We start from the raw sequence: 25,455 nt of genomic DNA on the forward strand, positions 1-25,455 counted from the left end.
ATTAAAATTTTCTGCTGTGAAAAAGTGTAAGGACAATATTAAGAGAAAGAAAAGCCAAGGAATTGGAGAATACATTTGCAAAAATACGTATCTCATATGGAATTTGTTCACAGTGTAGAGAACTTTCACAATTTCCTAATAATAAGAAAACACCCAATAATAGACAATTTGAACAGACACTGCACAAAAGATAGGGATGGAAAATAAGCACATGAAAAGATGTTCAACATCGCTAATCATTAGGAATTGCAAATTAAAAGCACAATGAAATACTACTACATGTCCACTAGGATGGCTAAAATTTAGTAAACTGACAATATCAAAGGGCTAGTGGGAATGAAGAATGGTACACAGTCACTTTAGAAAAATTTGACAGTTTCTTATGAAGTTAAACATGCACTTAACCATACAACCCAGCAATTCTACTTCTAGGTATTTACTGAAGAGAAATGAAAACATATATCTATCCCAAGATTTGTATGTAAATGTTTGTAGCAGGCTTTTTAATAATTATCAAAAACTAGAAGCAATCCAAATGTCCATCAACTGGCAAACGAAAAAACAGTGTGGTGTCTCCATACAATGAACTACTACTAGAAATAGAAAAGAATGAACTGATTAATGTAACAACTCAAAAGCAACATGCTAAGTGAAAGAAGCCAAACATAAAAAAAGTTAGATAGTTCAACTTAAAAGACATTCTGAAAAAGGCAAAACCATTGGGACATAAAACAGATCACCCCCAGAGTGGAAGTAGTGGGAGAACACTAAGTGGCAAGAGGGAACTTTTTTTTTAATTTTATTGAACTACGGTTGATTTACAACATTGTGTTAATTTCTGCTGTACAGCAAAGGGACCCAGTTACATATATTCTTCCTCATATCTTTTCCCATTATGGTTTATCACAGAATATTGAATATAGTTCCGTGTGCTATACAGTAGGACCTTGTTTATCCATCCGATATATAATAGCTTGCATCTGCTAATCCCAAACTCCCAGTCTTCCCTCCCCCATCCCCCCTTCCCCTTGGCAACCACAAGTCTGTTCTCTATGTCTGTGAGTCTGTTTCTATTTTGTTATGTTCATTTGTGTCGCATTTTAGATTCCACATATAAGTGATATCATATGGTATTTTTTTCTCTTTCTGATTTACTTTGATTACTATGATAATCTCTAGGTCCATCCATGTTGCTGCAAATGGCATTATTTCATTCTTTTTTAATGGCTGAGTAATATTCCACTGTATATATACACCACATCTTCTTTATCCAGCCATCTGTTGATGGGACATTTAGGTTGTTTCCAAGCCTTAGCTACTGTAAACAGTGCTTCTATGAACATAGGGGTGCATGCAATGTGTCTTTTCAAATTATAGTCTTGTCTAGGTATATGCCTAGGAGTATATGGCAACTCTATTTTTAGTTTTTTTAAGGAACCTCCATACTGTTTTCCATAGTGGCTGCACCAATTTACATGGGTGGCTGCACCCAATTAAACCAACATTGCAGGAGGGTTCCCTTCTCTCCTCACCCTCTCCAGCATTTATTATTTGTACTTCTTAAAATTAATTAATTAATTTGTTTGTTTGTTTTTGGCTGTGTTCGGTCTTCGTTGCTGGGTGCACACTTTCTCTAGTTGCAGCGAGCGGGGGCTACTCTTCGTTGCAGTGTGCGCGGGCTTCTCATTGCAGTGGCTTCTCTTATTGCGGAGCACGGGCTCTAGGCATGCAGGCTTCAGTAGTTGTGGCTTGCAGGCTCTAGAGCGCAGGCTCAGTAGTTGTGGCGCACAGGCTTAGTTGCTCCGCGACATGTAGGATCTTCCCGGACCAGGGCTTGAACCCGTGGCCCTGCACTGGCAGGCGGATTTTTAAGCACTGTGCCACCAGGGAAGTCCCTATTTGTAGACTTTTTAATGATGGCCATTCTGACCAGTGTGAGGTGGTACCTCATTGTAGTTTTGATTTGCATTTCAAAGAGGGAACTTTTTGATTTTTAGTAGTACGTAATAAAAGCTGGCATTCTATAACTGTGTGGAAAGGAAAAACTATTCAGTAAATGGTATTAAAAACTAATTACTGGAACAAAATTAATTATGATTCCTACCTAATTTTATGTCTAAATAAATTCCAAACAGAGCAAAGGTTTTCATTTATAATTGCATTACAGATTTTGTAAACAAGCTCAGATTAAAAATATAAAATATCCTGTTTGTACAATGTGTAGTCAGTTTAATTTTTTGAGGTTAGAATATATAAAACAGCAATTGTGGTAATTCAAGATTAGTCAAATATTCAATTATTATTATCCACACAGTTCATTTTCTTTCTAGTTATCATGCCATTAATACCTGCCTCTTGTGCTCACCTAACAATCTGCCCATTGTTTGTGAGCAGCTGGTCAACTTCTCATCCCATTATCACCTTCTGCTGTTTGCACATTTGAAATAACCTGCCAAGATTTTCCTGAACAACAATCAGACATCTCTTCTGAGGAGGCAAAAACAGCCGTAACGTAGTGTAAGTTATTCACTTCTCAAAGTTATCAAGTACCCAAAAGTTGAAGGCCTGACCTGAAACAAGATAATCACAGCCCCAGATTCCAGAGAGCTTACAGTCTGGTGAAGAAGACAACTAAACATGTGATTAAAATGAAGTGAAGAAAATGAAAAGACAACCCTCAGAATGGGAGAAAATATTTGCAAACAAAGCAATCGACAAGGGATTAATCTCCAAAACACACAGACGGCTCATGCAGCTCAATATCACAAACAACCCAATCAAAAAATGGGCAGAGGACCTAAATAGACATCTCTCCAAAGACGACATACAGATGGTTAAAAAGCACATGAAAAGATGCGCAACATCACTAATTATTAGAGAAATGCAACTCAAAACTACAATGAGGTGTCACCTCACACCGGTCAGAATGGCCATCATTTAAAAGTCTACAAACAATAAATGCTGGAGAGGGTATGGAGAAAAGGGAACCCTCCTACACCATCAGTGGGAATGTAAACTGATACAGCCACTATGCAGAATATGGAGGTTCCTTAAAAAACTAAAAATAGAACTACCATATGACCCAGCAATCCCACTCCTGGGCATATATCTGGAGAAAACCATAATTCGAAAAGATACATGCACCCCATTGTTCACTGCAGTGCTATTTACAGTAGCCAGGACATGGAAGCAACCTAAATGTCCATTAACAGAGGAATGGATAAAGAAGATGCGGTATATATATACAATGGAATATTATTCAGCCATGAAAAAGAATGAAATAATGCCATTTGCAGCAACATGGATGGACCTAGAGATTATCATACTAAGTGAAGGAAGTCAGAGAAAGACAGATCTCATATGATATTGCTTATATGTGGAATCTAAAAAAAAGGCTATAAGGCTTCCCTGGTGGCGCAGTGGTTGAGAGTCCGCCTGCCGATGTGGGGGACGCAGGTTCGTGCCCCGGGCCGGGAGGATCCCACATGCCGCAGAGCAGCTGGGCCCGTGAGCCATGGCTGCTGGGCCTGTGCGTCCAGAGCCTGTGCTCCGCAGCGGGAGAGGCCGCAGCAGTGAGAGGCCCATGTACCATAAAAAAATAAAATTAAATTAAAAAAAAATTTTTTTTAAGTTTTTAAGGCTATAAATGAACTTATCTACAAAACAGAAATTGAGTTAGAGATGTAGAAAATAAACTTAAGGTTACCAGGGGGTAAGTGGGGGGGATAAATTGGAAGATTGGGACTGACATATACACATTAGTATATATAAAATAGATAACTAATGAGGACCTACTGTATAGTACAGGGAACTCTACTCAATAGTCTGTAATGGTCTATATGGGAAAAAACCTAAAAAAGAGTGGATATATATATAATAGATTTGCTTTGCTGTACACCTGAAACTAACACAACATTGTAAATAAATCAACTGTACCCCAATAAAAATTTTTTAAAAAATGAAGTGAAAAAAGTCAGGATATGGCAAAGTGATACGGGAAGAGACAGCAAGGGGACCTAATCTAGTCCAGGGAGTAGCAAAGGCCTCCCTTTCAAGTTCAGTCCTGAAAGATGAGAAAGTTCAGTGGAGTAGAAGTGTGGAACTAGAGATGGAAGGATAATGGATGGAGAAAGTTCTAGGCAGCAAGGAGCACTGAGGAGAAGCTGAAGAGCTGAACGAGGATATGATCATCCAGAACCTTAGGGGACATTTTAAGGAGTCTGAACATCATCTCATAAACAGAAAAGTGACATCAAATAGGCATTTGGATCTCTAGTTATCACTTAGGCTGTAGAATGAAAAATGAAATGAAAGATCATAGATGTGAAGTAGAGAGCCCAATAAGGAAGCAATTATACAATAATTGAGGTTAGAGATAATTAGGCTAGAGATAATTAGCTTTCAACTAATACTAAGACAAAGGAAGGCGTAAAAGTAGATAGATGTGAAAGACAGTGGCTAGAAGCAAAAAGATCTGGCTACAGGTGTGATAAAGTTAAAGTGGAGAATTCAGTTTTCAAACCTGAGCGCTGAGATAAGGACCATACGTGGAAAGACAAATTTGGGTAAGGAAGACAAAGAGTTGTGAACATATTACTCTTACGGTTCTATGGACCACCTAATAGTGGTCATGTCATGGAGGCAACTGCATACACAGATCTAAACCTCTGGACTAAGCTAAGATTTGCGGAGTGCTAACAACAGACATAAGAAAACTAACAGGGTCATTAGCAAAGCCAGAGAGACTCCTACTGTAAAAGGGCCCCAAACTAAACCAAATGCTAAAATAGCTGCAGCAGAGATGAGGAAAATGGCAGGGGACGCTAAAAGGGGAAGGACAAATGGAATGTAAATGGTTAAACTGTCGGGCTTCCCTGGTGGCGCAGTGGTTGAGAGTCCGCCTGCCGATGCAGGGGACACGGGTTCGTGCCCCGGTCTGGGAAGATCCCACATGCCGCGGAGCAGCTGGGCCCATGAGCCATGGCCGCTGGGCCTGCGCGTCTGGAGCCTGTGCTCCGCAACGGAGAGGCCACGGCAGTGAGAGGCCCGCGTACCGCAAAAAAAAAAAAAAAAAATTGTTAAACTGTTAAGTGGAGTGAAGGTTAAGGGGACCATGCCTAATCTTGGGGTTTTTAGAGACCTTTTCAAGACTGTGAACAGCTGGTTACCTAAGAATTAATGATCTGAGATTATTTGCTCCTCACAGAAAAAGCCCTCCACATACACACACTGAAGCACACATGTTAACTGAACAGAATCTCCTACATACAGAGCAACATTTTTAAACCTCACCCTTGGACTCACTACTAATTTGACATGCATCTGATAACAGAACTTTAATAAGGTACTTGCCTGCATCTCAAACTCACATCCATCTTTTTGAAACAGTTCTCTTACAGGCATACCCACATTTTTTCAAAAAATGCTTATTCTCTCCATCTGAAAGCATAAAATAACATGTAAATTCTCCTTTCTTGCTATATATTTGAAAACCATGATGCCCTATCATATAATCCCTCTTAAAATCTTCCTTTTCATGTCCAGGAGTACCAATCATTTCACCACTAAAATGACTTCATTTCACTACTACAGTAGTCTCCAATACCCCTGACTCTACAATTTTCTCAGCCAATCTCTCCTATACAATGCTACTAAAGTAATATTCCTAAAATACCAGTTTGAATATATTATCACCCTACTAAAAAACTGTGCCTTGCTGTTGCCCACAGAATGAAGTCTGAACTCCTTATCCAGACAAATAGAAAGCAGATTATGGCAGACTTTCAACTGCCAAGCAGTCCTATCTCGCAACTCTGTACAAAATCATCAATCCCAGCCAAATGGTTCTTCTCACAGACAACTGAACGTGCCAGACACACTCCTGTCTTTACAATCTTGCTCATACCACCCCTCCTGCCTAACAAGCCTGACTCTATCATCTCTATTTACGTAAGTCCTAATTTTCCATCAAAGCCCAGTTCATTTACTTGGCAAACTATCTCACAATGCAAGGTACAGTTCTGGATGAAGGAGCTTTAAAAATATTAACATGGTTTGCACGGCGGTTTAGAGAGAGAGCTCTGAGGTCAAACTATCTAAAGATCTGAAACCTAGATTTACTACTTATTTCATATCCTTCAGCAAGTCACTTAAATTATTCTGAGCTTCCATAAAGCACTTTCAAAAGTCTACTATCTAACTAAACTTTAAAAAAGTTGCGAAAATTAAATAAAAATCTGTATAAAGTGCTGAGTATACAGTTCTATAAATGTCAGCCCTTGTTCTTATTTTTGTTGTTTCTGTCCTCAAGAAGCTTATATTCTAGCACAGATTGCACCTGGGTACTCACTGCTTCAGCTTGTGGCCCATCTCAAAAAAGCTTGACAGCATTTACTAATTCTGACATTTTCATCATCCTCAAAGGAGAAGACCAAAATTATACTGTTCTAGTTCCTTTTGTGTTCACTTTTTTCATGATAAAAAGTTAAATATTTTCAAAAAAAGTTAAATGTTTTAAATCTACGATTCAAAAAAATGCACAAAGTTTAATGTACCTTCAGAAATAAAAATATTTAAGGTGATAAAAAAATTAGTTTAGTTGGTAGGAGTGTACATTATTAATTCTCCTTAATCACACACACACAAAGATTTTATATAAGCCACAATTATTTCATCAGAATTCTTTTTACTCTAACACTCTAACTGAAAAAGTATCGTTATTTTTTCAATATCCTATTTTAAGTAGTTTATCCGTAATTTAAAACTTTAATTCATTTGAGGATGGTGAAAAATTAATGACATTTACTATAACAACTGTAAACCTCTGACATATAAACTTCTTTCAGCAAGTTAGTATGGTTCATACTAATACCAAAAATTCTCAGAAACCAGGATACCAATGGGAAAACTATACAGGTTATACATACCCATGAATTTAGTGAAACTAAACGTGTCCAACGTGTTATACAGGAAAGAATGGTTAGGAACTAATATCCCTACAAATGCCTACCATATACCAGGCTCATGTAATTCTAACAGTCATGCTGTGGGCACCGATAATAACAGATGAGTATGAGCTCAAAAAGATTAAGTGATTTCACCAGTGTCCCACAAATAGGAACAAATCAAAATAAGGCTACAATTTAAGATCTCTTCTTGAAAAACATACCACAACAATAGGGAGAAAAAGAACTAGAAACATAAATTCCACCTTTAATGTAACTAGGAGATACTGTAACTGTAACCTGAGATATAATTTATAAAGACAGAACGTCGATGGTGGAATGGTAAATGACCTGGCATAAATGGAAGAAGGTTAGGGTAAGTCCCTATAGAGAGAAATAATGACAAACAACCCTGTTTACTTTGCAGCACCCCAGAAGGGCTTAGAAATGGGAGGTGCTGGGAAAGGCAAGATGACAGAACCACACTGCTTCCCCCCCCGCCCCCGCTCCCACCCCCACACTCCTAAGGGAATGAGAGGTGTTCAGCAAAACTGAACCAGAGCGTGGCTCCAGCCTCAGGGGCGACACACACAGAAGAAGGGAGAAGCGAGTGCTGGTATGAAAACAAGCAGACTAAGTGAAAATTTAGAAACTGGTGAGACTTGTAGTAGCTTTCTTCCTCCACCCAGCACTAGAACTCTGCCATCAATACTCATTACTCCTGCCAATCCTCTCCTCGCTCCGTTATTCCACTTACGCAGATGGACAGAAAAATGAAGGACCATTATCTGATGAAGAAACTGAAAGCCTTCTTACCCACCACCTAGAGAAGAAAAAATAAAAATAAAAATAAAAACAAGGGATTTCATCAGTCACTAAGCTATGCTCATGCATGACCAGTGAGCTTTCAATCAGTTCTGCAACATTCTCTTGAATATGAAGGAACTGCTGAGGATCACACAGATCTGAAGAAAGCCTTCAACAACAAAACTAAGAGACCAAAACAAACAGAAAAAAGAGGAACCAAAAACAATGCAAGGCAGGGAAGAAAATGTCAAAGAAACTGTAATTAATATCCTTGAAGAGGTAACAGAAGATGCTGTACCCCTGAAAAAGAAACAAGATGCTATAATACAGAAATAGAGAAGAGCTCATAAAACACTTTTTTAAAAAAGATACCTGAAATTTTAAAATTCAGTGAAAGGATTGAAATCTCCCGGATAGGACAAAAGACAGTTTTTTGGAGATCAAATTTCTCAGCATCAACACTGGAAGCCAAGCAATAAAGGAACACCTCCAAACTTTTCAGGAAAAATGATTTCCAATACAGAAATCTCTCAACAGCCCAACAGTCAAGGGTGAGGGTAAAAATGAAACCCCCCCAAAATATCTCATGCACTCTTTCACAGTAATAGTAGAGAAACCAAAAAGAAGGAATCAACTAAAAGGAAGGCATGGGATCCAGGAAAAAAGGGACTCAACAAAAGTGAAAAAAATTCCCAGAATGTCCCAAGATAACAGCTTTGCAGCAGGCCTAAACAGAAAACAATCCAGAATAAAGCAGGAAGGACAGCTACAGAAGGGATGACTACAGGAATAAGTGGAAGTGGTAAGTTTATGTGACAGATTTGACCATGTGGAAAATTGTACTGAGAAGCATTTTACCGAGCTGCTGGAGGATATAGAAAGACAAAACTAAGCAAATGAGAAAACAAGGCATGAAAAGCAAAAGGTTACACGAGCAAACGAAATCATAGGAAACTACTATCTCAGCAGTGACACATATTTGGTTGGAATGATGAAAACTCTCAACATGAATTTAACCCGAAATTGCACAATTAACAGTATCAGAAAGATGGAAGAAAAGCCTAGTTTGAAAAATCTTTTAACATCTATCCCTTTAAAATCATTGATAATTACGTACCTCAAATTATTCAATTCTAAGGAAAGCCTCTATTTTCATTAAATCCTGTAACTACACTTTCAAGGCAAAAATTTAGTGAAATGCACTGGTTTTGTCTTAGGCTACTTCACAGGGTCATTTTAAGGAAATAAGGTAATAAATGCAAAGCAAAAATGCTAACAAAAATTAGAAGATCTATACAAGTTTTATTGGTTACTGGAATCAGTTAAGGCAGCTTATTATCCAGTAATATGTTTGTTCTATTGTTTGCTATAATTCTTCTTTTTAATATTTATGTATTTATTTATATTTATTTTGGCTATGCCTGGTCTCAGTTGCAGCACACGGGGTCTTCGTTGCAGCATGTGGCATCTTTAGTTGATCTTTACTGCAGCATGCAGGATCTTCTAGTTGCAGCATATGGACTTATTAGTCGCAGCATGCATGCGGGACCTAGTTCCTCGACCAGGGATTAAACCTGGGCCCCCTGAACTGGGAACACGGAGTCTTACCCACTGGACCGCCACACAAGTCCCTGTTTGTTGTAATTCTAAATGTTGGACACCTTCAGTACATGTCCGCTTTTACCTTCCACATTTACCAGTTAATAATTTATTCAGTCTTACAGGAAAATGGGCTGCGAACTCTTTAGTAGTTTACCTCTTTATACACCAAAACTTTTATTTCATAGTTTTAAAAATCTAGGACTTCCCCGGTGGCGCACTTGTTGGGAGTCCGCCTGCCAATGTAGGGGACACGGGTTCGAGCCCTGGTCCAGGAGGATCCCACATGCCGTGGAACAACTGGACCCATGCACCACAGCTGCTGAGCCTGTGCTCTAGAGCCCATGAGCCACAAGGGCTTAAGCCCAGGCACCTGGAGCTTGTGCTCTGCAACAAGAGAGGCCACCATAATAAGAGGCCTGCGCACAGCAGTGAGGAGTAGCCCCTGCTGGCACAACTGGAGAGAGCCCGTGGGCAACAATGAAGACCCAATGCAGACAAAATTAATAAATAAATTTTAAAAATAAAATAAAAAATAAATTAAAAAATAAAACTAATTTTAAAAAAATGTAAGATGTTTTGCACTTTTTCTTTTTATAAGAAATAAATTTAACTTTTACTTGATGACTCAGGCTGTCATGCAAGTGGGCTACAGTACTATGATTAGATGGCCTCAGAGGTTTTAGGTCTGGAAGGCATCAGCCCTTATGCTAAATGGACCTAGACTGGTATGCTTTTATAATCTTCATGTTCATCACTCTTAACTTTCAGATCTACTGTCAATGAGCCTTCCTCTATCTGGATTGACCCATCTTTTATTTACTCTGGGGTTAAAAAAAAATCGTCATGCTTCTGACTCAACATTTACTAAATGCCCTGCCTTTCATACACACACTTTCATTTAATCCAAATAACTTCTGTTAGAATGGTAGTCAACGTAAAAATTTAGCAGTTCTGACTAGACTTAAAAAAAACCTACTACAAATAAATACAGGAGTTTAATTGCTTAATGGAGTTTGGGGGCTGCATCTTTTGGATGGTTTGGGGGGTTTTGTTTGTTTTTTGAGAGAAGGATTTATTTTCCTTGCTTTGGTGTCTTTATAACTAATTTCCAGTTCTGATCAAGACTGGTCACTCAATGATCTATGGGATAATTGTGGGAGTCACTGAACTATCCTATGCGCTATCCTATCAACTATCCAACTTAGAGCAATACCAAAAAGAGGTATATACTTAAAACTACAGACACGTGGTCATCCATTCACTAAGACTTTCACAAAAAACGCAGAAAAATGAGAAATGTATTGTAAATTAGGACTTTTATATTTGCAATTATATCTATATTAAATGCATGTATATAATTTTGTTATTTTAATACTTCTGTTGCTTAAAAATTTTCTTAGTTGAATAAAATAGAACCTCAATTCAGTTAAATCTGAACTTCAGAAGGATATGAGTACTTCCCAAATTAAGAGGTAAAGATTTTCACCATTAAATGTATCACCAAGACACTGAAAAGCAATCCTTCTCATTGATTTTTAGTTATTTCTCTATAAAATAGCAGCATTTCCATTAAAAAAAAAAGAAAAAAGAAAGAAAAGAAAATCTTACCATAGTGTTACCATCTAGTCATTACTCAAAAAACCTACATAAATCATGGAATAAAAGCTATCATTGCTTATATTCAGGCTTAATAATGTAAGCTGTAGCCTTCAAAAGGAGAATTCTAAATGTAATTTAAAAGACTAGAAAACTTTCTCTTTAACAGCCATTTCACTTTAAAAGCAATTTATGTGCTCCAGAGAATTGTTAAAGAATGCTTACTTATTTATTTTCAGCCATTCCAATACATCGACAATGTTATACCCATATTCACGTTCTCATTCAAAGAACTCAGAAGTGCAAATACACTGTTTACACATCACAAATAAGACTGATATTGAGCTGCAAATGCTGACTTCCAGGCACTTTTAAATTTTAAATGTAATTATTAAAACAAAATTGCTTTAAAATACTAATCACCTAAAATCTCAGACTAAAAGTAGTATAAATTCCATCCTCAAAACCACTTTCCTAGAAACAACACTCTCCAAAGCTGAGAGATCCTTTACCTTGTGCCAGAGTACCTGATGCCTATGCTTAGATGTCAAAGCTTTGCTACAGGCAAAATATCAAAAAAGTAACGCTGTTGCTACATACTCGTGCACAACATTTTTAAAAACTGCAAAAATATGCCATTCCAATTCAAACATACAGAGAATTTTTCATGATCTAAGCTACCATTAGATCAGCAACGCTAAAACTGCTTGACATTTCATTTTTCCTAAAACCAACAAAAATACTTTCACAATACTGTGTATCAATGTACATTTATAATAAAGATCACTACGTGCTTTAAGCTTTTGATCACATAAAGATCTAATTTTCAACCAGTTTCCACGTTGTACCACTGTCAAAACTGTGTATCAAACATCTAAATAGGTAGGACCATTTATTTTATAGAAATACTTCCTGAAAATTATATGACTAGCCTACTTTTTAAAAGAAAACCGCGCAGTCGTGTCTGAAAAGAACGCTTAAGAATTTGCCTTTCTCTGATGCTAAAACATTTTGCAGCAAGTACTTGGTCTGGCCAAAAAACGTCAATGCTCTTGATTTTATCATTTGCTGCAGGAAAAAAAGAATATGGCTGAAAATTCTGAAGGGTGGTATTTCAAACAGGACCACTCACAACACTTAAGAATACGGAGCGGAGAGGAGGGTGGAGAGAGGGTACCTTATGAAACAGCACACTCCGGGCCCTGCACACTACCTCATTTCCCTAATAGGGATGAAAAGCTCAGGCCTCTGGTAGCTTCCAGCTGACGCCAATGCTCTCCACACCCCTTTTTTTGACAGGATTTTCTGGCGCTGGAGCCTGTGTCACAAATACAAATTCCGTGATCACGTCTAAACGGTCTAATAATCAAGCATCTTCTACAGGACCAAACCCTTCGAGATCCCATTCCCTCCCATCTCCCTCCGTAGCGAAACACACCTAGGCGGGTCCTCCACATCGAATTCTACAAATCCTGCCGCGCATTATCGAGGCAGAAACGATACAGAAAATAGATTTCAGCCATCCCCCTCGGTGCTACCGAAATTACAGGCTCCATTTCCTGTCCCCATGGGGACCGCAAAATCTCCGGCGGAGAACTGGACGCCTCCCGCCCCCTCCAGGCTGGCGAAAGCGGCCCCCGAGCTCCCCCTGCCTGGGCCCCGCAGGCGCGAGCGGGTGGCGAGGACCCGGGGCGCCCTCCCCTCCCCCCACCCGGCGCCGGCACCCACCTCTCGGCAGCGGCTTCATCTCCCCGTTCTCCTCGCGGGCTGCCCCGCCGGCCTCGCCCGCCCCGCCGAGGCCGTGCCTCCTCCTTTCCTTCTCTCGCTTCTCCTTGGGTCTGCGCGGCTTGGCGTTGGCGGAGGAGGCGGCGGCCGGCAGCAGGAGATGGTGAGGCTGAGCGTGCAGCAGCGTAGGAGGGACCAGCAGTTTGCGCGGCACCGGCTGGGACGAGGAAGCAGAGGCTGAGGAGGGGACGGCCGTGCCAGCGGAGAAAGAGAAATTGCTCCGAGCAGAGGATGGGGAAGGGGCAGCAGACAGAGCGGCGAAGCTCCAAGACCCAGGGCTGCCATATCTCTGAGGCGAAGGTGCCGCGGAAGACTGCAGCTGCCTGCTGTTGCCGCCGCTGCCTCCTTCTCCGTTCAGTCTCCGCGGCGTCTTCTTCTCCTCAGTCCGGATCTTCTTGGCGGACAGAGGACCCGGCGGGTCCCGGGAGGGGGGCTGCAGCTTGGAAAACGGTTCTTTCTCCGAGACGGCGGCGGGGGCGCAGTGCACTAGGCTCGGCGGTTCCGCCATTTTGCGCTCCTGTTGTATTTACTCTCCTCCGCTCCCAGGCGCGGGGCAGGGGCGGGCTCTCCTCAGGGGGCAGGGAAGGGGCGGAGCGGCCGGGCCCTCCATTGGGCGAGCTACGCTGAGGGATATCTTAAGAGCCAATCAAAAGCGCGAGTCTGGAGCCGAAGTTGTGGGGGGAATCGCCAAGCGTACCAGTTTTGGAGGTCACAGGTCCGCGGGGCGCGGCTAATGGCGGAGCAAGCTGTGAGGGGAGGGTCGTCCAGTTGTCGTCAGCGTGAACGCGGGTGCCCAGTGAGTGTCTGAGAGAACCCCAACTCCAGACCCCAAAGTCCGCCCCGGCCCCGCGCTCGTCTCTGCCTCGTCGACTTTGTCTTATACCACTTTCCCTTCCTTTTTCCCTGGGGGGTCCTTTTGGTCCCTCCCCTGCCTTTTCCCGCTCAGAAAGCCCAATTTCGCAGATTCTCAGCTCCGAGGAGAAAATTTTGCCGGAAATTAAATCCTTCCTTCTGTTAGGCAGTAGTCGATTGATGGGAGGAGCTAAAAGTCACTTGGTGTCCTGACAAGATGTGTTACTCTTTTGCTAAGATCGTCATCTCTAATGCTTTGAGGGAGATAACTTCTGCACACCTAGAACTTTCGGATTACTACCGAGCTTGAAGGTAAGACTCTCCTGGAGAATTTTTTTTTAAGCTCTTGTGATTAGACCGTTAAAGATTTTAATTTTATTATCATTGTTGTAACTCAGACTCGCTAAGAAAAATTCATTAGCGATATTTATAGATGTTTGAAAAGCAAGTTTTTTTTTAAGTGTATTTTAGCGTTTAGTTAGCAGTCTGAGTGTTCGATGTTTTGTAAGCGCGCGTGCTTTGATTTGTAGCTTAGAAGATAAGGAATTTGAGGAGATGGGTTACAGTAATTGCAACCAAGTGAAGAGTACGATTATAATTTTACTCTAAGGTCTTACATGAGACCAAGAAGTCAAAGGAATAGATGTAAAAATAAAAGTAGTCAAATGAGGAGATGACCAGTCAGAGGCTATTTTGAGTCCCAAAAGGTGCCCTAAGCTGCCTGTAACATTGTGGAAAACAATTAAAAGTAACTTTCCAGAATTACCAGTTCTCGTGACCTCATGAAGTTGGAATTCTTTATTTTGTTTTCACTTTTGAGGGGTAAAGGGGATTGGTTTTAAGAATATTTTGGAGTCAAAATTTAATGTTGGTTTATAGACTTTTTTTGAGGTGCGTCAAATTTTTAAAGTAATGAAAACTATTCACTGTACTTTAATGCATAGCAATGAAAGCAAGTGTAAGCTGTGTAGTTGGAATTGACCGACAGTAGATGTCTTACTGAAAAGTGTGGACAGAGATTATGGGGCTGGAAATCATCTGCTACTGACTAGCTTTGTGACCTCAGTCAGGGTGTTCTTTATCTGTCTGAACTTCTGTTTCATTTATTAAGTGAGTATATTTGATTACATGATTATTAAGATCCCTTCTGCGCTCTAAACTTCGGCTGTATTTAAGAAGCTTTTCAAAATCACACTGAAATCATTACAATTAAAATAACTTCTTAATTGTTGGCCCTCCAGATATGAGAGTGTCTCTTATATACATAATGTAGTGCCTGTAAATTTGCACCATTTATACCCTTATCTTCCCTGCAGAAGTCTGGAAAATCTGACTTCTTAAGGGCCCAGCTAAAGTGGACCCTCACCTGAATTTGTTGCTAATTGCACTAGATTCTTTTATACACTCTCGTCAAGGCAGACCCTAAATTTATAGAGCCTGAGCAAGAGTGTGGTTATGGAGGTTCACAGACCGTGTGTCTAAATATTTAAGTTATAAATCAAGATAACAAACAATTATTAAAAATACATTCTACTCTCCTACCTTGGCAAATCTACTTAAATAATGATCTGGAAAGCCAGGTTTAAATTTAGAATTCTCAGACTTCTGGAGTCCTCACCCTGACCCTGTTCTCTTCTCATTCCCAGCTCCTTCACCCACCTCACCCAGCATGTCCAAGCTATGTCCACATCTTGAACCCCCTGCACATAGTGACGTGTAATCCGCTGCTCCATCTGCCCTCAGATCTAGCCACTCGGAAAGAGGAGTGCAGGCTCAAGGGACAGACATGGCCCCTTGACCTCATGGACTCCTTGTCCTTGGCAGCAGGAGGAGGGTACTCACTCAGGTCTAAGGGCAGTACTGTTACAAAGCGTGCTCAAGTATCTGTCTTTTCTCCCATGTAATCAGCCATTCCCTTACAACTAGGCCATTCCTAACAACATTGAACTAGGAGAGAATTCCCACTACTGTTACCAGTTCCTACTGGCTTAATCTCTACTACCACTAAAACCACCCACTTCTCTCCATGTCCATTGTAGGTACCCTATTCCAAGTACCACCCCTCTCGCCTGGATGACTACAGTAGCCTTTTTTTCTGGTCTTCTTATACTCCAGTTTTCTCCAGTCTGCCTGCCATTCTACCCAGAATGCACTTTTCAAAAGATAAATCTGATCTTGTCACTTTCCTTGCTTCAGACCCATCAGTGGCTTCCATTTCTCTTAGGATAAAGAACAAAATCCTTAACTGGCCAACAAAACCCATCATGATCTAGCCCCTTCCTCTTCTATCTCAAAGTAAAAGGTCTTCAATTTCCAGAATGCACCATACTGTCTTACAATTTAGGAATATTATATATGTTGTTTTCTCTACCCGACTGCTTTTCTCTTTACCTGATGCTTATGTGATGATTTGGATAATAGGCATAAGGGAGGCAGATGTCATTAATACCTCCTACATTTCTAACCTGTGTGACTTGATGGACAGTGGGACCATTCACTGAGCTAGGAAACACTGGAAGAGTGACTGACAAGTTTGGGATGCTCTTTGATCTTGGACCTGATGAACATGGGGTACCTATGAGACATCACATCCTTTGGATCTCAGCTCAAGCTAAGCCTCACTTCCTTGGAGAAGCCTTCTCTCCCTGTCAAGACTAGATTCCTAACTTGCTGGTTCCTTTTCCTGCTTGTTGTTTACTCACTTACTATCTCTCCCACCTCTTTTCATTCCTCCTCTAACAGCTAACAGCTCTATTGAAAACATACTACCCTGTACCCTGGTTCTCCATCTTCTTGTCTGACACCTGGCTGCCTTCTGAGGACACAGACTGTACTTTTTTTTTCTCCCTTTCATATGCTATTTTATTTTTTTAATTAATTTTTATTGGGGAGTTGGGGATTCTTAGGAATGTCATTGCTCTTTATCTGACTCTGTGGTATTACGCATAGCAGTGTCTTCTGATTTATCAGAAATGCTGTCAATTCCCAAGTCTTTCTCTCCTGCCTTGACCTTCTGTCTGATTCCTGACTCTTATCCAGATGCTAAATGTATGTTGCCGCTTTTGTAGCCACTTACACCTCAGATTTTATACCATGCATTCTCATCCTCCCATGTATCATTCTCCTGCATTTTTTATCCACCTTATCATTCAAGCTACAAGCCTGGGAGTCTTCTTTGACTTCTTTTTTTCTCTCACCCTCTGCGTTAGTCAGTCGCTGTCTCTAGCCAGTTTCTCTTCTCCATTCCCACTGCTGTCTCTTGCCTTCAGGCCTCAAGCCAGCTTGGATTTTGTCAATGATCCCTTCCTAACTGTAAGTCTTCCATCTTCTAAACTATCCTCCATGCTGCTTCCAAAATTATATTTCTAAAATATTAACCTGATTACACCTCAGTCTCTTCACTATTTCCCTTTGGCATATGGGATAAAAGTCACACTTTCCAGTGTAAATACAAGCCATTCTTTTGTTTTGGTTTGGTTTGGTTTGGATTTTTCCGGTACGCGGGCCTCTCACTGCTGTGGCCTCTCCCGCTGCGGCGCACAGGCTCCGGACGCGCAGGCTCAGCGGCCATGGCTCACGGGCCCAGCCGCTCCGTGGCATGTGGGATCTTCCCGGACTGGGGCACGAACCCGTGTCCCCTGCATCGGCAGGCGGACTCTCAACCACTGCGCCACCAGGGAAGCCCAAGCCATTCTTGATATAACCCCAGCACTCCTTTCTCTCTCACTCTCCTACAGCTTTCCTCTGTTTCATCTATTCTGAACTATGTGTAATTGCCAAAAGAGTGGCACTCTTTGTCGCTCTCTGCATTCTGCCTGTCATACCCCTCCAAGATTGGGTTCAAGCATCTCCCTAGTACTGTGCTTCCTGACCTGCCAAATCAGAGTTGATCGTTCCTTTGTGCCATCATCATTCTGCCTAGGAGCACTTAACTCAGTGGTCTCTGCTTCTAGCCTGAGAGCCTCCGTAAGAGCAGGGATGATGCATTATTTATATTTGTATGCATAGTATCTGGGACATGGTTAGAAAACAAATGTTGAAAAGAAGTATATAAAGAGCAGTTTGTGATCTTTGTGATAAGATGAGGATCAGAGGTTACAATCAAATGGTCTTGATAGGTTAAAAAAATAATAAGGCAGGTTGACTATAATATAATAGGAAGTGGTGAGGACTGTGGAAACTGGGAATTATGTGCCTTATCTACAAGGTACATTGCTGATTGTCCCTATATGGAAATGAAGCAGGCCTACTTGCTAAATATCTAGATTTTTTTAATGTGAGGTTTCCTAAGAAACTATGCAAGCCAGACAAAACATATCTGTGGGTCACATAAGCCAGTCTGACTTCTGATCTAGAAAAAAGTGACTTAACTTCGGATAAGGTAGCCTTTGAGAGTTTTGTTTGTTTGTTAACTCAGGGCCCTTCCTTTGTCAGTTGCTAGAATAGATAGATACTAAGCAAATATATGTGAACTTGTAGCCATGGTAAATGTGTGTTAGCAGTGTTTAGAGCTGTCCTCCTAGAATCTGGTTTTCTCTGTGTATAATGTCCTCCAATATTCCTGAGCCTAACTGCATTTTTGCTCTGCAGTATACTGTCCTCTGGCCTTGTCCAGGTTCCTGACCCCCTGTGCTTTCTTTCTTTCTTTCTTTCTTTCTTTCTTTCTTTCTTTCTTTCTTTCTTTATTTATTTATGGGTACGTTAGGTCTTCATTGCTGCGCGCGGTCTTTCTCTAGTTGCAGTGAGCGGGGGCTACTCTTTCTTGCCGTGCGCGGGCTTCTCATTGCAGTGGCTTCTCTTTTTGCAGAGCACGGGCTCTAGGCGCGCAGACTTCAGTAGTTGCGGCACGCAGGCTCAGGAGTTGTGGCTTGCGGGCCCTAGAGCGTGGGCTCAGTAGTTGTGGCACACGGGCTTAGTTACTCCGTGGCACGTGGGATCTTCCCGGACCAGGGCTCAAACACGTGTCCCCTGCACTGGCAGGCAGATTCCTAACCACTGCGCCACCAGGGAAGTCCCCCCCCCCTCTGCTTTATGAAACCCTGTATTAACCTTAAAGACATCCCTTCTACCCTTCTGGCATGGGAATCTCAAAGTCCTACCTCTATCACACTGACCTGCACATCTTTATGTGTCTTTCTTTTGTCAGTCAACACTGACCAGTAATAAAGGGTGGTTCTATGCTTTAGGAAAGCCTGATCTTTTCAACTTCCATGTTGTCAGTTCTAATTTAGTCCACACTTAACAGAAGCCAGCAAACTTGTTCTGTAAAGAGCCAGATAGTAAATATTTTAGGCTTTGCAGACCACATGTCTCTGTACCAACTACTGCTTGTAGCGCAAAAGCAGCCATAGGCAATGTATTAATGAGTGGGCATGGCTGTGTTCCAGTAAAACGATAAAAATAGGCAGGATAGATTTGGACTGCAATATATGGTTTGCCGACTCTTGCTCTAGGATTTTGATTTCTGCCTTTATACCATGTGAAAAGATAGTTGAACGTCTCGTCCACACTCCCTTCTGCTCCTGCTGCATCAGTCACATGGCTTTCTCTCTGTTCCCCGATCATGCCCAGTCCTGCCTAAGACCCTTGGCCCAGGCTAGTTCCCTGCCTGGAATGCTTCTTCCCTCCCACCTCTAAATCTTCTTTCAGATGTCATTACAGGCCTTCCTCTTTTCATTATTCTCTGTCACAGCATTCTCTTTCTTTCAGAGCACCTATTACAGTTTATAATTACTTTACAATTATTTCCTTACTTTTTATCATTTGTCTCCCTCAGTAAATAGTAAGCTCCATGGGGACAGGGACCACATCTTTCTTATTCACTCTTATTCACCACCGTATCTCTGGAATCTAGCAAATGCCTTGTATACATTAGACACCCACCAAATGGTTATTGAATGGATAAATCAATTAGTGACTCAGCCTGAATTTTGATTAACTAATTTAGTTGTTTTTTCACCAGAAACTAATAAAATAGTTCTATAGTGATGCAGCAGTATATCCACAAAAAAATCAATAGGCTTCCCTGGCAGTCCAGTGGTTAAGGCTCCGCGCTTCCACTGCAGGGGGTGCGGGTTTAATCCCTGGTCAGGTAACTAAGATCCCACATGCCACATGGTGCAGCCAAAAAAAAAAAGTCAAAATTTTAGCTTTCTGATGAATCTAGTTATACCTACATGTGCATTTCAGTCATAGTGACTGTTTCTTAGTTTATTAGTTTCACTCTTTCTTAATGTATTGATACTAGTACAGTGATGCATTGAAAATTCATACAACTCAGAATACATTTCTATAACTCTTTTCCAAAAGTGCAGAATAGCTCTAGCTGCAGATCTGAATAGTGAAACAATGCCAGGTTTATACCATGAGATTTTATGGGTGTCTCCCTCATACAGGGATGGTCAGGGCTGTAAGAAAAACACTGACATAATCTTGTCCTGTAGGAAGAAAGGTCTGTTTAGATAACAGAGTAGTAACAGGAGTAAGAGGGTCAATTTTGATTCTTCCATAGCTGTCTTCAGAATCTTGGAGTTAAGCACCTCTGAATAAACTTCAAAAAGAACTCTGTCAAACTGGAACAAAACATCATATCTAGGACCAGTTTCTTTGTATTCATCTGAAAACTTTCTGTTATACTGTTGAAGCAAAAAACCTACTGACCAGCATTGCATCCATCCACACCTAACCTGTTAAAAGAACTATTGGAATTAACTATAGAAAAGGAAACGTATTAACGTGCATAACATTATATTTTTGCCTTTTCTGCTGACAAATAAGATCCCTCTCAAGTTTGAATCCATGTATACATATATGACAAAGGAACCCACTGAACCATAGATCCACCATTAATTCCTCTGGCATCCACCAACATTGGGCTCTGTGATGATTATGTAAATCTTCTCCCTCACCCTGGTTATAATCATTCTTAAATTTAAGAGGTAAAAAACAACCTCTTTGAGTCCGGAGTTGAGATATACTCTGTGTTGTCAGTAGAGGTGTTGCATACAGAAATAATTAAAGTAACTCCGGTTAAAAAAATAAAAGGCAATTAATTATTATGAGATCAGGTTACAAGAAAAAGGTAAAGTACCCAAATAGCATTTGTTTAGCCACACAGTATCCAAAATAAAAATTTTTATCAAATAAAGGATGGATGTGGGGACACCAGGAGAAAATTATCCTTCAAATTCAAGTGCAACTGTTAGTTCACTTGAATATCTCAGAAACATTTCAGACTCATCATATCAGCTCCTTCTCACAACATGTTATGGGCTCCTCCTCTGGAGACTCTCAAGTTTCAATTTAAGGGCATTTGTTCCCTCACATTATTCCTTTTCTTGGCCAATCTCAAAAATGCCCATAATGTCAGTAAATTGTTTTTTATAGTGACAGCTCCCCAGCGTATATCTGTAAACCTGGCTGGTCCTCTGTGTTTGTGACCTAACCACTCAGCATCTTCCACAAATATATCAAAAGCACCTCAAACTCAGTATGTCTGGCAGAGATGTCTAGTGTCTGTTTTCCCCCTTCTTCCTACTACCTGAACTTTATTTCATTCAGGTGCAAGGTGCCTAGGTAAAAAAATACAAACAAACAAAAATGTAGACTGCCCAACCTCCCTCCTTCCTAGGGATGGCAGTGATGTCATGGAAGTCTGGTTGAGGCTCTCAGGACAGTTCCTTTCAGGGTGGGAGGGGGCACTTAACCCCTTTGCCCTTCCCCCTTTCTCTCCTGCCTGGAACTGGGGTAAGGGGGAAAAGAAAGGGCCTTAACGATCTAGATGTGAAACTTTCAGCCCATATTTTTCTAATTCAACAATGCAGGTGAGTTGAACTCTCACCTCTTAACCACTGATACTTTACAACAAATATGACTTAACTGCTTGCTCAATCACAGCCTTTCCAGTTCGCGTATGTAATCAAGCTTGGAGGAAGTTGAAAATTGTAGGTGAGGCAGTGGCTGCTGCTTAAAGGCTTCGTTGGAGAGTCAGCAGCCACCACGGAGCAGGAAGAAGGCAGAAAGAATAAAAGGGATCAAACAGAGTAAATAGAAACCATCTGTAACATCTCTTGGCAGGTTAATTTTGCTGGCAGAATTTTTGTATGGAAGGACATCAGATCATTTTGATACTTATTTATTTGGTTGTGCTGGGTCTTAGCTGTGGCAGGTGGGCTCCTTAGTTGCAGCTTGAGGGCTCCTTAGTTGCTGCATGCATGTGGCATCTAGTTCCCTGACCAGGGATCGAACCTGGGCCCCCTGCATTGGGAGCATGGAGTCTTACCCACTGTGCCACCAGGGAAATCCTTTGATACTTATCTTTAAGAAAGGGATAGGAAGCCTGTAAAATGTATGACAGGAGCCTTACTCAGTGTTGTAAATCTCTAAAAAGACAAGCATAAGTTTTATGGAACTAGTCAGTTTTCTGGAAAGAGGGAACTATTTTAGCTAAGAATTGGTGGGTAGAGGGTAAAGTATATATTATGACTTTGAAACCTAAGTGTGGCAAAGGGTGTAAAGGAAGATGATAAATTCATGGAATTTCTAGATTGAAAACCCAGCCCTGTACCCAATTTGTGAATTTCATTTGCCGCTTATACTTTACTTTGTTCTTGAACAGGAAAACCTCACCTCCAGAATAACTGTTCTCTGCTTCATTGTTTCAGCCACACTTTCAGACCATCACTGTGGGTAGGGGGATAATGTTTACTGAGTGCCTTGTGTAAGCCTCATGTTTTTGGACATTTTACCTTATCCTATGCTTTGAAAAGCCTTACAAGGAATTTTTCACAAATGAACCGGAATTCCATGTTCATCCTGACACTAAACTAATTTTCTAATGTAGCCTATCTTGCAGGAGGAAGCAGAAGTCTAAAGTGTCAAAATTTTAAATCTAAACATTGATCATGCCTTTTTAGAAATTTCAGTTAATTAAATTATGTTTCAAAAAGACACATTCAGAAAAGATGCAGCGTTTCTTAGGGTGCTGGTAGACACAAGTGCTTTTATCTCATACTAGGCCAAGAGTATTTTTGGGGGAAGGAGTGAGAGTGGGAGAGGGTAGGGACAGACAGACCTATATAAGCAGTGGCTTGAACTTCTCAAGACACTTTATAATTCAGTTTCCCAGACAAAGTCTGGGTACCCTGAATATCCTGAAGCCGGTCTAACAGATTCCCAGAAGGGATGACCCACAGAAGAACAATTTTGTGCAAATGCTGCACTCGTCAGTAGAGCCAGGAAATTACAAAACTATGACTGTCACAAAGTTATCATTTGAATATTTTGGTTTCACAGATTCTAATTTGAAAAGCTTGTCTGAATAATTAACGAACAGTGCCATGAAGTGACATGTATCTTGCCTCAGGTGCAAGTGCTGGCTTTTCCTGTTTCCCCTTGGATGAACGACTACTTCTGTGTACCATTAGATTGAAAAATAGATGTATAACTAAAACAGCTAAACTAAAAAACCATCAAATAAATACCCACTTTTTAAGTTAACTTTTAAATCCAAGCCAAGCTCTGGTTAAGTCTATTTACATTGTAATTTCTATTTTTAGGATTTTAATCCTAGTCTTTGCCCCATTTTATCCCTATGTTTGATTTCAATAAGTAGAAAATACTAAATTCTAGAATAAATTCACTGGGAGTTTTACATCTGCTAGTGAAAGAGGACCGAAAAAGGAGGTACAAATCAGGTACCTGGAAACCTTGACTACCACGGCATGAAACCTGGGGTCAGGGGTTGCCACATCCAACCTTGCCAGCACAGATGGGCAAGTCCAAGTGCCAAGCAAAGAGGGTAAGCTTTCTATGCGTAGACTTCTTATAACCTTGGGTGGAGTTTGCCCTGCAGTCTTAATCTTGCCATCTGAGTTTACAAATACTACCAGTGTACCTTGACCATCACCTTGATCTAGGTCAAAAGTGTGAGTGGTATAGGGACTTCTCTGGTGGTCCAGTGGTTAAGACTCCACACTTCCAATGCAAGGGGCATGGGTTCCATCCCTGGTCAGGGGACTAAAATCCCACATGCTGTGTGGCGCGGCCAAAAAAAAAATAGTGTGAGTGGAATGGACATTTAGAGATTTCAGCTTCTTCATAGTGAACTGTAAGTACATGGGCATAGGTATTAGAGGCACACAGGTCCTCTTAAATATTGTTTGATGATGATACCAAGTTAAGTGCTTCAGTGTATCATAAGAAAGCAAACCTAAAATAATGCAGCACCAATATAAATTACAGGTATGCAGTCATAGTGTGGTATGCTTGTAAATGAATAACTAACTACATTTGGAGATTAAATACCACCTTTGATGCCCCGGGTAGAGGTATTAAACAGGAAAACACAAATGCATAGGGGCAAATGATACAGAATCTTTTGCAGATGTGAAGGACGTTGTTATTTTTATTTCTGTGGTCAGGCTAATGTCTATGACCACTCTGACTAACTGAAAACATAAATCATATTTACATGAACTTACATTTGCCTCTCCCCCTCAGTATTCTTTCATGTTTGTAATATGTTTAGTAATTTTTTTTTTTTAAGAAGATGTTGTTGGTAGGAGTTTATTAATTAATTTATTTATTTTTGCTGTGTTGGGTGTTCGTTTCTGTGCGAGGGCTTTCTCTAGTTGTGGCAAGTGGGGGCCACTCTTCATCGCGGTGCGCAGGCCTCTCACTATTGCGGCCTCTCTTGTTGCAGGAGCACAAGCTCCAGACGCGCAGGCTCAGTAGTTGTGGCTCACGGGCCTAGTTGCCCGCGGCATGTGGGATCCTCCCAGACCAGGGCTCGAACCCGTGTCCCCTGCATTAGCAGGCAGATTCTCAACCACTGCGCCACCAGGGAAGCCCTGTTTAGTAATTTTTTAAAAAAAATTTTGCCGGGGCTTCCCTGGTGGCGCAGTGGTTGAGAGTCCGCCTGCCGATGCAGGGGACACGGGTTCGTGCCCCGGTCCGGGAAGATCCCACATGCCGCGGAGCGGCTGGGCCCGTGGGCCATGGCCGCTGGGCCTGCGCGTCCGGAGCCTGTGCTCCGCGGCGGGAGAGGCCACAGCGCTGGGAGGCCCGCGTACCGCAAACAAAAAAAAAATTTTTTTGCTAATCAATGGTGGTATTGTTTTCTACAGTTTCTTTATTCCTTGATATACCGTCTCTTATGCTAGAGGTGCTTCTCTTATTGCCTCTTTATGGATGCCCTTCAGTTTATCTTCAATTAATATGTAGTCTGCTTTTTCTTATTTTCCATATACATTAAGTATTTAGTTAGTAAATATTTATAGGATGTGAGGGTGATCTGGCTGCAACCTCTGTCACCCCATCAATCACCAGGGTTGATCTGGCCCATCTGGCTGGCTAGGCAGGTATCCCCTCCCTCACTACTCCATGTGTGTCCCTCCCAAAGCTGTGCGCTCGGTCGAAGAGGACAACCATCCTCGATAGAGGTGGACCATTCTTAGGTCAAGGGTGTAGGAGTAGCTGTGCTCCCCTGCTAGAACCTCCAAACAAGCTCTCAAGTAAATACTTACACAGCATCCACATGCTGCCAGGCAGTGGACTGAGCGCTGGGAATATAGCAGTGGACAAGGCAGGCGTGGTCTCTGTCCTCGTGGAACAGACTTCACTCTGTAGTCACAATTTCTGTCTCCAGATAAGCTTTTCATTAGGGCTTTGTTATTCAAGACTGTCATTACATTTCTTACTGATTTATTTGTATAACAAACGGCATTGAGTATCTGTGGTGTACCCAGCACTGTGTGATAATATAATTGAGAAGATAGATGTCAACAGGTGAATTATAGCACTATGGTTAAAATAATGCAGTGGTGGCATGAACTATGCACAGTGAAAATGCAAAAGGCAGGTCCACGAC

The 25,455-nt window shown here is 41.2% G+C and overlaps 2 protein-coding genes across 5 annotated transcripts in view; one reads left to right on the plus strand and one right to left on the minus strand.

Annotated features, from left to right (window-relative positions):
* RSBN1L (round spermatid basic protein 1 like) overlaps window positions 1–13,365 on the minus strand; it is a 66,502-nt gene extending 53,137 nt beyond the window's left edge. The window contains exon 1 of the mRNA XM_082632641.1: window positions 12,678–13,365. Coding sequence (XP_082488767.1) covers window positions 12,678–13,242 — 565 coding nt within the window. The 5' untranslated portion in view covers window positions 13,243–13,365. The remainder of the gene's footprint in view (window positions 1–12,677) is intronic.
* Window positions 13,366–13,368: 3 nt separating this feature from the next.
* The window catches only part of LOC309810554 (uncharacterized protein), a 91,686-nt gene continuing 79,599 nt past the window's right edge, over window positions 13,369–25,455 (plus strand). For 3 of the 4 annotated variants that reach the window (XR_014295018.1, XR_014295019.1, XR_014295020.1), the window contains exon 1: window positions 13,369–13,898. The gene's annotated coding sequence lies outside the window, so the exon portion shown is untranslated. The remainder of the gene's footprint in view (window positions 13,899–25,455) is intronic. The other variant, XM_082632645.1, reaches the window with a different exon arrangement.

This window comes from Mesoplodon mirus (genome assembly GCF_964341445.2).
Source record: "Mesoplodon mirus genome assembly, chromosome: 9".
In the NCBI taxonomy this organism is placed as follows: domain Eukaryota; kingdom Metazoa; phylum Chordata; class Mammalia; order Artiodactyla; family Ziphiidae; genus Mesoplodon; species Mesoplodon mirus.